This window comes from Phycodurus eques, chromosome 15, assembly GCF_024500275.1.
Source record: "Phycodurus eques isolate BA_2022a chromosome 15, UOR_Pequ_1.1, whole genome shotgun sequence".
In the NCBI taxonomy this organism is placed as follows: Eukaryota; Metazoa; Chordata; class Actinopteri; order Syngnathiformes; family Syngnathidae; genus Phycodurus; species Phycodurus eques.
This window is the reverse complement of record NC_084539.1, coordinates 15,972,963-15,987,994: the sequence shown is the minus strand read 5'-3', so window position 1 is coordinate 15,987,994 and position 15,032 is coordinate 15,972,963. Positions and strand designations below refer to the sequence as shown.

General features: G+C 40.1%; 1 protein-coding gene across 1 annotated transcript in view; it reads left to right on the top strand.

Moving 5' to 3' along the window:
* The window catches only part of sfswap (splicing factor SWAP), a 49,803-nt gene that overhangs the window by 12,008 nt on the left and 22,763 nt on the right, over positions 1 to 15,032 (top strand). Inside the window, exons 8-13 of the mRNA XM_061698218.1 lie at positions 1,398 to 1,656; positions 1,831 to 1,989; positions 2,135 to 2,228; positions 6,609 to 6,669; positions 7,718 to 7,821; positions 7,909 to 8,041. Of these exons, the coding sequence (XP_061554202.1) occupies positions 1,398 to 1,656; positions 1,831 to 1,989; positions 2,135 to 2,228; positions 6,609 to 6,669; positions 7,718 to 7,821; positions 7,909 to 8,041 (810 nt within the window). The remainder of the gene's footprint in view (positions 1 to 1,397; positions 1,657 to 1,830; positions 1,990 to 2,134; positions 2,229 to 6,608; positions 6,670 to 7,717; positions 7,822 to 7,908; positions 8,042 to 15,032) is intronic.

Genomic DNA, 15,032 nt, shown 5'->3' with positions numbered 1-15,032 from the left:
TTTATTTTTAAAATTCAAACATTTCACACGTCCAGGTCTTGGACCAGGTTCCACTGCATATGCATACAAGGCTTTATTTCTGTTCCTTCCTAGACTAACTAATCGGAGCGAACTGAGGAAAAAATCTAGCATATGAGTGATTACCATTACGCGTATAAAGTCTTATCTACTATTTCTTGTTTGTTTTCATGCATCAAGAGATTTAAACGGCAGTATCTAATCAGAAAAGCCATTTAGGGGCAGCAGGGACACGCGAACGCCTCAGTTGCAAAATATTTTTTCATCAATTCCAAATATTTTTCTTCTAATTTATATCATCCATCCATCCATTTACTGAGCCTCACTAGGGTCGCGGGCGTGCTGGAGCCTATCCCAGCTATCAACGGGCAGGTCATTTATATCAGTGCAGTTGAAATGGATTTGTTGCATTGTGCATTTTGTTATATTCATTCAGTCAGAGAGCTGTCTTTATATTTAAAGCTGACAGGATATTTAAAAAGAAAATCATGGCTCAAATTGCATAAAGAGGTTGAAAAAGAGCAAAAATAGTTGGTAGATAATTGCGATACGTGTTTGACAACACACCAATTGCAGATGCGGCGTTGTTCACTCGCATCAAAATCGCTCCCTGTGCATGCTCATTCTGTGTGTGTGAACAGCGTTCTCTCTGAGTTTATCTTCATTCATAGAGAGGTTGCCACTACTGAGGGGTTTAGTTTTGCCTCCACTTTGTAAAATGCTTTAATTCAACCCCGAGTGGGGGAATCTGTCGCAGCCACAGCTGAACTCAGGGGGAAACACAGCTGGATCGGGGAAGAGAGCCCCGATGCTGGGTGAACCTGTCTGCGCAGTCTGCAGTGGCCGAGCCCCCGCTTGGCACCGAATTGAAGCATATTACCGTGACGTACATATAAAATGTTGATGGTCGATGTGTCCTGCTATTCACATTATTTCTCACAGCTAGCCAGCTGTCTTCTTCATCAGTGCACCAGCCGCTAATCTCATTTTGGTTGTGTCATGTCGACTGACGAGCGGCAGCGTCGTTGGCTCGGCCGAGAGCCGTAGCTAGTCATTTGGGGTCACTCTTCACTTTATCATATTTTTTTAAATCTTAGAAATAAATATTGAAGCAATCATTTTAACGATTGTGATTATAGAGTAATGATTATGTTGTGCAATTGAATGGTATTATTTTATTACATAATATACTGCAATAAGTGTCCAGCGGTAATATTCTCGACAATTTAAAAAATATGGAAATTCAGACAAATTGTTTTGGAAATGAATTTCTGTGGGTTGGCAGCTCTGCTGTTGACACACAGCTGCATCTTCTAACACTCGCATGAAATAGCTCACATGCAGTATTTGTCCCACATATCCTCTTCCTTTGTTTACAGAAAATTCATCTGCCGTCTACTATGGCTATTACATGCTTCCGGATGGAACATACTGTGTAGCCCCACCACCCCCAGGAGTGGATGCCAGCTCCTACTACAGCAATGTAACCTCATCTGGGATGACTCCCACAACTGCTTCTGCAGCCTTTCTACATTCATCAACATCCACCGTGTCTGAAAACATTGCCATGGAAACACCAGGTGCTGACCCTTCTCAGGTCACCACCTCTGTTGCTCCTGTCACCATTGCAGGAATCAGGTAGAACATGATAGATTGCATTTAGAACATGACATTCATGGTATGGTGCAATAAATAAATAGAATAAATTGTTTTGATTATGGACATGTATCTAGATTGAGTCATGAGTACCAGAAAGGGACGAACGTCACTAATAGGTGTAACTTGTCGAACATCTTTCACTTCTACTAAAAGCAATTTCAAAGCTGAAGCTCCAACCGCCACGGCGGCAGCAACACCCGCTATAATCCCCCCACCAATGGACATCCAGGCAGTCATAGACAAACTGGCTGAGTACGTCGTCAGGAACGGGGTCAAATTCGAAGCCAGTGTGCGTGCCAAGAATGATCCACGGTGAGTGTGCTTACCACAAATAACCATTATTGCTTTTACCGCTTTTCTCTTTTGATAACCTAAAACCACTTCATCCGCTTCTGGCTCATTTTTCAAGACAGTGTGATCATCATACAGTGTGAGTTCTTCCCTCTGTCTACTGCAGGTTTGACTTTCTGCAGCCTTGGCATCAGTATAATACCTATTATGTGTACAAGAAGAATTACTTCATCCAAAAAGAAGGAAAAGGCTTGTCACAGGTATTATAAGCTTTATGGGTATGACTGCTTCTCCTTTTGGTGTATGAATTTACAAGAAACCCCCTCTTCAGCTTTTTCATCCAGTTGTGTCAAACCACTGAATATTCCTGCCCTACCAACTTGCCTCACGTGACACACAAATCATTGTGTGTCACAAGTTCCTCCCTTAACTCTCATTGCTGTCTCAAGTCATTATTGATATTTTTGTGATCGATACTGGTTTGAAAGTTACAATTGTTAATCATAGGGGGAAATGGGTTGTTGCTTGTCGATCAAACAAGCACAAGCTCAATATTGCTAAAATAACTAAAATTGTATCCAAACAAAGTAAAACTAGAGTGGCACAACAACAAAGACCTCCGCCAAGGCCCAGCTGTTCACACAGGTAAAGAAAACAATATACAACACTGTATTTGTCCATCTGTTTGCTGATAAAACATTGAAGAAGGGTGGGTGTTCTGTATTTTTCCTCTTCTGGCAGGCAGATAGTTCCATTCATACCATCGTGACTGAACAATAAATTCCTTGTATTGGCAGCGACAAACCAACCAACAATCAAAAACCGTACCTCTCACCTCACTGATTTGTGGTTTGCAGTGTATTTAAATGGCACATAATAAAGACCAATCACTCTGGTAGTTTGAGCATCTCTAGTAAGCCAATAGACAGCCACTGTAACAGAATATACTTTTAGGACATTAAAACACACTACCAAGAGTCATTGAGCAATGAAAGGTTACCGGTAATGCTGATACTATGACAATTGTGCAAATGATGCAGAGCCCTCAACCAATTAAGAGCAGTTTGAAGTGACTACACTTCTCCACTCCTGACTGTAAACAAACACAGGTGGCCTGACATTTACCATTCATGCACTTGAAAGCATAGTAGCCAATCTCTCACCAGCATCAAAAGGCCAGTATCCTACCTACAATCAACAAGACCTAACCCCACTCTACGACCACATACATACACTCATCCACTTGGAGGCTGCTACAGGCAATTATTTTGTATAGCAAACAAATAGTAGGGAATGCCGAGTCATGCTTTCAACCATCTTGAAACCCTGCGACTCACCAGACTGGCGCCAATTTCTCTCAAGCAGTCTGAATCTTTAATTCTTTTTTTCCCCCTTGACAAAAATCATGTTTGTGGGGAAAAAATATATCTGGTTGTCTGTCCGCTCTGGCACACTACTGACCTGTAACCATGGGCTTTGGCTTGCCACTCTCAATGCTGCTGCCTGTGACTCTCATACAAAAGAAGCATTATAAAGAGATACATTAAACATTATCACTAGTATTACAATCAATTTAAACGTCAGCTTTTCTAAGCCAATGCTACTGCAATTAAATAGTGCATTGAAAAATGATGGATTTCTGGATGTTAGGTGAGCATGGTTGCCTTCAAAGATTGTATATTTTGGGATTAAGGAAGACCTTTTTTAATTCTTGAATCCACAATAATCCATAAATTGATTAAGAATTTGCCCGATTAATTGAGATTTCTGGCAGATGAGCATAATGAAATGCACTACTTTACTGCAACCGTGCAGCAGAATCATATCTAATGGTCTTTGTATTTCCTTATTGAGAATAATTAACTTGAAATATTTAATTCCAACTATGTTTATCAGAAATGACTGAAACAGGCTTGCACTTAACATTTAATTGGTTGTAGACAAAAGTCTCACCCCTCACCCTCAGCCAAGACGAGTGTACATGCCTTCAAGCCAAATGACCTACACATCCTCCACCCCCCTGCTTTTTATTCTATATTTCTCAATAGGAGCACATCACATTGCAATGTTCGTTATGCACATGTTAATCTTGCGGTGGGGAAGAGGGGTAGTAGTGAATAAGTTTTCTATGGAGCCATTTGGTTTTGATGAATCTAATTCATTAGCTTGTTCAAAGTGCAAAAAAGTGTGACCCATTATGACAAAACTCAGGATGGAGCTGCTTTGTTATTCTCTCAGGAAACAAGGTTGAGAGGTGTGCATTATGAATAATTGGCTGCAGATATCTCCACACACATGCAGCTGTTTTTAAGTATATTTATAGAAAAAAAAAGTATAATTTACTTGAAATTTATCTTGTGCTGCTGCTTATTTAGGTGTGTAGTCAATGTTCTTGTGATGATATGGAATACCTTAAAATCTGCTCTGACTTGGCAGTAAACCGAAAAAACATCTTGCCCTACTTTAGGGAAAACTTCTAACTTTTAAGAAACTGTAAAAAAAAAAAAATATATATATATATATATATGTTAGGGTGGTCCTTATTTTCAAACTTTTGAATTTTCATCAGCGAAGGGCTGGATATGGTGTGAAACCATGAGAAAGCATCTTCTGTGAAGTTTCACATCGATCAGATATATTTAAGAGGTGGGCGCAGTAGTCTAAAAAAGATTAAAAGTTGACTTTTGTTGGATTTTTTTGAAAAATGCACATAGAAGTTGTGTTCAAAAGACTCGTTAGGGGTGTAAAACGTGGAGAGAAAAAAATTCCCCCCAAAATCGGTAAAACTTGTGTACAAAAGGCGCACTTGGGTCACCCAAGCAGACCTGCATGTATTAGTCCCTTGCTGGGGTGTCAAAAAGGCACACCTGGGTCACCCACGCTGACCTGCGTGTATTAGCCCCTCACTGGGGGGGTCTCGCGGGAGCCTAAACCCCACTCATTGATGCCCAGTTAATGTCGACTTGCAGACGTCGGGGAAGTGACGTCGATGATCCTCGACGACCTGGAGAAGGAACTGTCTTTCTTCCTTGTCCTTTGTAAGGATGGCGCTGTGGCTTTGAATCAGAACCACGCCCCGTTGGGCAAAGTCGTTGACAACCTTGAGGGACTCGGCTCGGCGGCGAGCTGGTAGTCCTGACGGGCCGGCCACTCTGCCGGGTCCACCTCAAGGAAGTCTGACGGGCCAAGGGTGGCCAGGAGAAACCTGGAGCTTGACAAAACGAAGTCCGGCAGCGTCTTCCTCGTCCAGACAGTCAGGTCAGGCTCCAGTGAAATCCGCTTCGGCGGATCTTCCGCTATGTTTCGGTCAAAGACAGCCACAATCAGCCTCTTCCCCCCCAACGTGGTCCTCAGGTCGAACAGATGTCCTTGTTCGATCGAACGCAGCTGCAATCTGCGGGGTCACCGCCGAGGCTCGAGCTCTGCTGCGCTTTGGGGGGGAGGGAGCAAAAGAGGGCCCGGCGCCGTCATTATTGGCGTCAAGGCGGGTCACGAATTCTTCACGCTTTTTTGTCTCCGTCGGGGACTTGCGGCTCTTGTGTTTTCCCAGCGCACTCCACAGATCGTACTCATTTGTCACCTTTTTAGCTGCGCGGTGTTTTTCCTTCGTGGAGATCTTGGCCTTCTCCCAGAACAAGAACACCTCCTCCACCACCAGGTTTGCCGCCTCTTTAACCGTCTTAGATTAAGCCCATCAACTCCTCTAACATCTTGCTGTATTTTTCAGTATTTGATTTGTTGTATATTTAGTGACTGCCCGATTCATTGCCTGCACTGGCTCACTTGGTGGCGCACTGAAAAATGACTGCACGAAAATTACACATTTTACTGAGCAATGGGGAGAGCACAGCCCCATTGTCTTTTGTAAAAAGCTCACTAAACATATTTTGCGTTTCTGTAGCAGAAAATAATCATACAATAATTACTGTTAACGCAAACAATAATTGCCACGAACAAACAAAACTTTTACGAGGACCCCTTAGCTGCCCAACAAGGTGCCTGACATGAAATAAAAGTTCAGCAAGATCTGAGCAATTCATGCACAAAACAGCAATAATAATAAGCATCACTATTAATGACTTTTACAACAATTGCCTCGTCCGAAGAATCCATCTTTTCCCCCCTCAACTGGCTGTCCTTCAAAACATAATAAAAATGTTGTAGAATGTTGTAGAATCATCACAGACAAGGCGCTGCCTTCATATTGAAGCGACAGGTCTGTTGTTGTAATACTGAGTTCCAGTGTAGGGGGGGCGACATAATTTAAATTTCTCATTTCAGAATTGTGTATCAAACTGGTAGCCCTTCACATTGGTCAGTACTCTACACAAGAAATAGCTCTGTTTCAAAAAGGTTGGTGACCCCTGGTCTGGACTTATTTTTGCTTCATTTAATTTGTAACTGACTCTTCACAATATTCAGTAATCGTCTTTTTTCCCCCAACACTATTTATGAGTGCTGCATTACACTGATACTAATTATGTTAATGGAGCAGTTATCATCATGAACATGAAGAAACAACAGGTCTCTATGTAGCCACTTGCTTAGTTACATCTGTCACCTGTTACATTCTTACCCATAATGTAAGGAGATTTTAAAACAAATATCTAATTGTGACTCTTCTCATGTCCCTTATTTAGATGGGTGAAGGTGGAAAGCTCCAATTGGATGAGTCTGGCAGTGATTCTAAATCAAACAAAGGTATTTCACGTTTCTGTTTTAGCTTTTCTTCTTGGGTAAATAGGATTCTGCTTATTGGTTTTGTATTTCTGTAAGTTGGTTGGTGTACACACGTTATTTCTGTTAGTAATGTCAAGCTGAAAATTTCTGGAGTCGGCCAAAACTCGACGTGTGTTTGCAAATGAAAACAGTGTTTCCCAAAGGCTATCAACAAGCAACAGGCTACGCACTAGGCCAGCAAATATGAATAGCTATAGTGCTGGTAATAATACAAAGAGAATGGCCAACTCGCCACAGGAACCCTAACAGTTTTATTTGAAGGTTCCATCTTGTGTGAATCACATCTGCTGCTTTACATTCTCTTTTGAAAAGGAAAATCAATATGACTGCATTTTTTGCCATTATTCTTATCCTTCTGTTTTCCTGACAGTCACCCACTTAGCCCAGGAGTTAGTAAACTAAAGCCCACGGAACACACAGGACTCTGTTCTTTTAATCCTGCCCACCGAGCATTTACCGTAATTTCTCGTGTATAATGCACACCCATGTATAATACGCACCCCCAAAGTTGACCTCAAAATTCTGGAAAACCCTTCTACCTATGTATAATGCATTTTTACAATGCATGATTTTGCTTCTACCCATATGATCAAAACATGCACTATTGACTGTTGACAATTTTTTGGGGGGGGAAATGCGCTTTATACACGATAAAAAATTACAGTACATGATCTTGAGCCCTGTAGAATGTGTTGCATAAATTAATTTTCCTAACATTGGTTCATTGAAATGTATTCATTTTCTATTATTGACTTATTTCATTCAGTAACTTAATTTATTTTGAACAATTTTGGTGTATATTTTTTACATTTTTATTAAACATTTTTTATTGTGTATGTGTGAGTATTACTCTATTTATAAATTATCTGACCCTTTTATACATTTTAAAAAAGTTTGTCCACCATCTAACTCTTTGAGTGCTTCACGATTGGTTGGCACAGCCATGGGTGACAGGATTTTTGTGAATGATGCTCTTGATCCTTTTTTGTCTGATTCTTTGCTTTTACAGCTTCTTTTGCACCAATTTGTTTTGCCATCAAGCCAAAGGAAAATGAAATGCTGCCACTGGAGAAAAACCGAATTAGGTTGGATGACGACTCAGATGAGGACAAGGTTTTGTTCGGCATTGGACAGAAATCTAATCCTTCATGCCGTGTGATTTGAAATAGTTTGCTTTAACAAATTATTGTGTGTTTACAGTTGCTTGAAGGTGAGAGGCTGCAAGCTATAGTAGGTGATGGTCCTGAACTGGTTGAAAAGGAACCTCTACCAGTCAGTACACCAGAGGAAAAGAGACCATGTCTCAGTTTGCAAGAACTGGAGGCAAAACAAGGTGAAATAAAACATTTAAAATATATATTTTTTTCACTCTTTAATTCTCAATCAAATAAAAGGAGATATTCAGTTCTCATTCCAATGAAAAACTAAATTTCCTCTGTGGAGAAAAATAAGAACAATATTTTTTCAAGTTTAAATTTTTCAAGTGTAAATTTTAAAAATATGTATCTTCTGTTAGTAAGCTAAATTTATTTTTTTACTTATTATTTTTATACTGTCACTTTGTTTTCTTTTAGTTGTCTTCTGCTTAAGTCAGGCAATTTGAACCCGTGAAAAAGCAATTAGTTTCATTTAAAGGGAATATATGAAAGATTGTTTGTACACCAATAGTTAAGTCTCTGGAGTGCCTGCCCAACCATCAATTCTGAAATTACACAACCATGTCAACCTTCAGTTTAAGATGGCAACATACAATGTTTTGCACTTAGGATGCGCAAAAACGGACAGTCTGTTACTGCCGTACTTTCACTTGATTGTTTTATATTTATGGCTTAAAAGTGTTTTTCATACATACATTTACTGGAATTATGACTACTACTGAGTTATCGTAGTTTAGTGAGACTATGACGCATTCTGACTTGCGTACAAATTTGGATAATCTTGACACTGAAAGAACGGAAATCAGAAGTGTATCAATTGCAATATATGAAGTGCTGCCTTTGTTTTTTTTTTTGTTTTTTTTGTTTTTTTTTAAATAACGGAAGTGGGCGCTTTTTTCCTCACTCAGTGGTACTTCGGCTCTAATTTGGAAGCTGCTTGGTGTTTAGCCCCCTATTTCTGCCCTTGGCTCTTATGGTAACGAAAGCTTTACTTGACATTAGTTCTGCAGTAGACTTCTGCAGTAGAGCAGGCGGGTTGGTGTGAGGAGTCTCTCATTTTCATGATACAGGACCACAACCTCAAAATAGACAAATTTTGGGAGGCTTAAATAATAGGGTCTAAAGTACATTTGCATACTGTAATTGTGACATTTTGAAGCAAGCAAGTCACGAACATGTTATGAAGACCTGGAAACTGTTTGAAATGAAATAAAATGTATAATATAATGTAGACTCAGGGCATGAGAGCACATGACAGTGGGGGCGGTGGGGTTGTGACAAGTGGCTTATTTTCATAAGAAGGCACTGCCCCCTCAAAACAGGCTGATTTAATTTCCTCCCTAAAATTAGGGCAAAAAAGTGGTAATTTTTTATGCTTGGGTATTTCGACGAAGTGTCACAGGCTTTTTAGTAAGACATCTGGGAACTGTTTTAAATTGTGGGAAAGAATATGCCTCTTTTAAAGCAGTCGTCCCCAACCATTGTGTCTGTGGGCCGTTTGGTACTGGTCCGTACAGATTGCTTGAATTTATTTATTTATTTATTTAAATTTTTGGGCAGACGCCCCACCCATTCAATGATTGACTTCCGTTTAGGAAAGTGTCAGTCAGCCAGCCCCCACACCCAAACCCACCACCAGTCAACAAGCCTGTCCGGTCTATGGCGGAAAATATGGTTGGGGACCACTGCTTTAAAATAGGCAGATGCTCCAAATTTATATTTCAGTAAGGAAGTTTTAATGATGCTTCAAAACTGTTAACTAATCATGTTCATGGTTAAACATTTTCCTGCAGGTTGCAAACCACACATTTTTTAGGTAAGAAAATTTAAACCTAAATACACAAAAACAGATAAGCAATAATAACCGCCGAGTGGTTAATTTATTCCCAGGAATAGCCAGTAATCCTGAACCAGTGGTCCTGGAAAGTTTGTTCTTGTTGGCCTGGAGGCCATTCAGTGATTTACAAATCCATAGGAGGGTTTCGAGCTAGATTATCTCAGAAAGTGTTGGCCAATTGATTCTTTTTTTTCCCCAACGTTGTCATCAACATTCTGCTACGGTTTGACGGATATACTGTATGAAGACTGCGGGCCTTCAGTAGTCCCAGTGAGCTTTTCCAAATGTTTTGACATGTCTCTGATCAGTGTGATATTTTAAAGATGGTCAAAGCTTATTTTTCTGTTATCCCCTGAATGCCGAATGCATGAACTCATGATAACCCCTAGAATTCTCATTTGCTTCTTTTTTTATGTTAACCACCAGTGAGTCGAGATCTCTTGTCCTCTCAACATGTATAATCGGTTGGTAGCTATTCATTTTTTTAATCGGGCAACGAAACCTTTTATTGAACAATTTTACCTCATCAAACAGGCTCTCTGAGTTGATACCAGCTTTACAAAGTTTTGACACTGTCACCCCTCTTGTACAAACTTTGAATCCTTACAAATCAGCTATATTATATTATCTGGCCAACAAAATGAGTCACCGCTTTAATGTATTTAACTAAGTAGTTAGTTAAGCCTCTCATAGTGCATTTTCCCTCCTCGCCTAATGCTTTGTAACATAAAAAAGAAACACTTGTTGGTGAAGCCAGTAGAGGACTAAAGCTTTAATCTGCCGTGGAGCGTAGAGATTGGACTCTGTGGCAGTGAGAAACAGTCATGTGGTCTGAGTCCATAATTACAATGTTACAAAAATGGGCTCATCAGTACGGTGGCCCTGAAGTGCAAAACACAACAGCAAATAACTAAACACAGCAAGTTAAAAAAACACAACAGCAAATAACTAAACACCACGGCAAATAAAAAAAAAACACAATAGCAAATAACTAAACACCATGGCAAATTTACAAAAAACACAACAGCAAATGAAAAAACACAACATTAAGCTACCGGAAGAGAAAGGTACTGGTCAGGGATAAGCGTCATCGCTGATTGGATGAGAAGGATCACTTGATTGGATACTTTGACCAGGAAGTTATTCTGCGTCTTGCATGGTTTTTTAAATGTGCGCTACCGGTGATTCAAACGTAGCTGCTGCTATCAAAGAATATTTTGACTCAGGACATATGTAACATCTTATTTTGTGCGTGTGTTACATAACTTCCGCGATGCTTCCTGCGCAGTCGACCACTCTGGGGTTCGAATACACGCTTCCACCGTGTCATGTATTGGGAGACGAGTGCTTGTGCCGCTAACTCAACGGACAGCAACCTCTTTTAAGGATTGGGAAGTTGGGTTTCTTAATTAACGTACATCCGCACCGCCTAGTTTGCTCCTGTTACGCATACATATGAGGTAAATCACAACATTCAAATAAGTATGTGCTCACTGACAACACATTTAAAAGAGGTTGAGCTGTATAGACGCCGTCGTCCATCATCAAGTCGTCCCTCTTGTCCAATCAGCGATGAGTCTTATCCCGACCAGTACCTCCCTTAGGTATTTGCTGTTCTTTTTTTATATGCTATGTTTTTTTAATTTGCCTTCTTATTGGCTGTTGTGTTTTTTGATTTGGTGTTGTTTCATTATTTGTTGTTGTGATTAGTTATTTGTTTTTTAAAAATTTGCTATTGTGTGCGGTTATTTACTGTTGTGTTTTTTAATTTGCCTTTGTGTTTAGTTAGTTGCTGTTTTATTTTGCACTTCTCTGCCATCGTACATCAGGGTAAGAAGAAGAGGTGGAAAGAAGTGATTGTCACCTTGTGCCTAAAATGTAAACGTGCATGGGTTGTATGTCTGTAACTTCAACTACTTTCATCATTATTCAGCACTGTGGGGTTAAGGGCTTACATCAGTCCATCCATCCAATTTCTGTACCGCTTATTCTCATGAGCCTGAAAACTGAGGGCAGCTAATACATCCATCCATCCATTTTCTACCGCTTATCCGAGGTCGGGTCGCGGGGGCAGTAGCTTTAGCAGGGACGCCCAGACTTCCTTCTCCTCAGCCACTTCATCCAGCTCTTCCGAGGCGATCCCGAGGCGTTCCCAGGCCAGCCGAAGGACGTAGTCTCTCCAGCATGTCATGGGTCGTCCCCGGGGTCTCCTCCCAGTGGGACATATAATATGCAATTCTTTAAAACTCAGACTGTTTTTGTGGCTTTCTTTTCTTTCTCCTCATTTTGTCTCTTATAGGTGAGATACCTATAATGAAAATTACAGGCCTCATCTTATTAAGTGGGAGAACTTGCATAATTGACTAAATACTTTTTTGCCCTACTGTACCCTAGGCCGACCTGTTTGTCTTTTGCTCAGTACACCAGTAGTTTCTTTCTTCTTTAGGACATTCCAAATTGTTGTTGTGGCTATTCCCAATGTTTGTGTGAATAGCTCTGATCAATTTTCCATCTTTGAGCTTCAAAATAGTTTTCTTTTCTCCCATAGACAGCTCTCTGGTCTGTGTGTTTGCTTAACAGCAAACAGCAGTTTTCACTAGTGAAACCCAAAGCCAAAACCAAGCACTATCTGTTTGAAGAAATTAATCTAAAAGGCAACGCCTGAGCAACTAGAGTCACCCATCAGTCACATGTTCTAATACCTTTGCTCACTTGAAAAGTGGGTGGCTTCAAATAAAAGGTGCTCTGTCCTGAGTTTTTGAACGCATCTGGATGTAAATACCATGAAATACAAGCTGGAATTCTGAACTTTGGTCTCATATTCATCTTTTGATCTGAAACCCAAATGTCTTCAGTATACAGCAAAAACAAAGGAATTGACCAATACCTTTGGAGGGGACTGTATATAAGTCAAATACATTTATATTGTTGTTATTAAAATGGAGGACAAGCCATTTAAGCAGTGTTAAGATTTGGTTCAGTAGTGTACAGTATTCAGTTTTTTGTTTCCTTTGTCAAAAGTTGTCGTCATTAAAGTTTTAAAAGTTTAGAATTGCAACACAATCGTGGCCCCATAACACAGGCCGCATCCCTGATTATGCTAGGAACCATATTGAACTATATGTATTGAATACAGTACATACTATGCAACAAATGGAAACATTTTGAACAAAGTCCATTTTAATTAATACTGTTGAATTTTATTGTGGGATTAAAGGCTATTTGTTTTTCATGTCACAGCTCTCTTCTCAGGTTATATATTGCTGGCGTAGCGGTTGTCATTTGTAACAGCCACATCAGTTTTTATACTTGTAATGGCTCTGACTGGCAAAAGTTACATAGAATTTATGTACAGACATGTACATTGGCCTTTAATATCTTGGTACTAGATGCATGTCCTTATGCTTGGACTAACATCCATCCATTGATTTTCTGAGCCGCTTCTCCTCACTAGAGTTGCGGGCGTGCTGGAGCCTATCCTAGCTATCATCAGGCAGGAGGCGGGCTACACCCTGAACTGGTTGCCAGCCAATCGCAGGGCACATACAAACAACCATTCACACTCAGATTCACACCTACGGACAATTTAGAGTTGTCAGTTAACCTACCATGCATGTATTTGGGATGTGGGAGGAAACCACAGTGCCTGGAGTAAACCCACGCAGGCACGGGGAGAACATGCAAACTCCACACAGGCGGGGATTGAACCCCGCTCCTCAGAACTGTGAGGCAGACGCTCTAACCCGTCGTCCACCGTGACACCCTTGGACTAACAATCGTTTATAAAATTATTTCTAGTTATAGATTGCTTGCCATAAGAGAATGATTTGAGTGTCTCTAAAGACAGTGTACATATTTAAACCAGCTGTTTTTAGAATTTATTAGATAACGAGGGGCAGAGCAAGAGAATAATAACGTGCCCTAGATCATAAAGACGTATGCTAACTGGAGCCTGGAAAGACAAAGACAGACCGTTCAGACAAATTAGCTACTTTTCAGCATCGAGGGAGCTGACAGGTCCACTTAGGGTTCTACGGATGAGTCTCTAAGTGTTATGGTCTCTTTTCTGAGCAGACATACCACCAGAAAAAGGGGCTCAAGAAGCTTAATAAATAGCTGATTGAATTTGCTTGGCTGTATGGCAAAGTGGCTGTCGGTCAGGTCAGTGGGCCCCACTTGATCAGATAGCAGGAGAATCAGTGGTAGACAGCTGAATGCTAATCTGTATCAATGGGCTGGAAAACAGCCACATGTCCCTAAAGTGGTTTCAAGTAGTAAGTACTTCAATTGTGTAGACTTCAAACATTTCCCAGAGATGTCCATGTGTTTTGCTGTGTTTGAAGGTGCAGCAGAAAACACCACTATAGCATACTTTATAGTTAACATTCTGTAAATACAGATACAATTTCCAGGTAAATGTTGAGAAGTGTTGTTAATTGCTCTGTACTGATTCAGTCTGTGCCAATAATTGTACAAAGGTATTGTCTACCTTTGGATCTCAGATGGCTTGACAGTACAACAATTTAGAACTGGACCTCAGTTATTTCTATTTGTTTGATGATGATAGTTTGATGCCCACAAAGGATTAAATCACCCTTTTGTCCATTATCACTTATGTGAAAACAACCACCTGTGATGCATTGTGTACTATTTCCAAGGGCCCACTGTATGATACAAGCTGGACTTTTGCAGAAGACATTTTTTTGTTTAATATCCATTTGGCCATCAATAATAATGTCATATGACCATTATTACCAATTGCAAAGCTCAACTGTATGTATTACTCAGTCGGAAAGGATCATTATCTGTCCAAGTTGTGGATCCACTTGTCTATTGGCTTCTTTTGATAAGTGTACCCTTTAAATGTTATAACTTGAGCTTGTTTTTCCACATGGGCTTTCTTTGTCCCTTGCTGTCTTGTCTCATTTTGACCATTCTGTGAGCTTGCTCAGATACTTTTCCACCCGTTTCTGTCAATCTCTCTCCTTTTTTCATCTGTCCCGGGTGTGAATTTATCTCTCCCCATTGTCATGCAGATTTCTCCTTGCCTCTTCTCACATGCCTACTTCTAGGTTTTATATGCCATTTCAAATTGCTTCAGATTATCTGCCACCAACATGGTGTTTCTTATCATTAAGCGTAAGATGAAACTGAAACACCTTTTGTTTGGGTGTGGAAAATAAATCTTTTTTTGTTGTTATTAATTTGTTACTTATTTTCCTACTTATTCAAAGCACCTAACAATCCTCGTATTTCCCATTATTCATAATTTTTCGTATTGAAACGTTGAATTAAAAATGCAATTTATTTCCTCCCTCACCAACATCTTA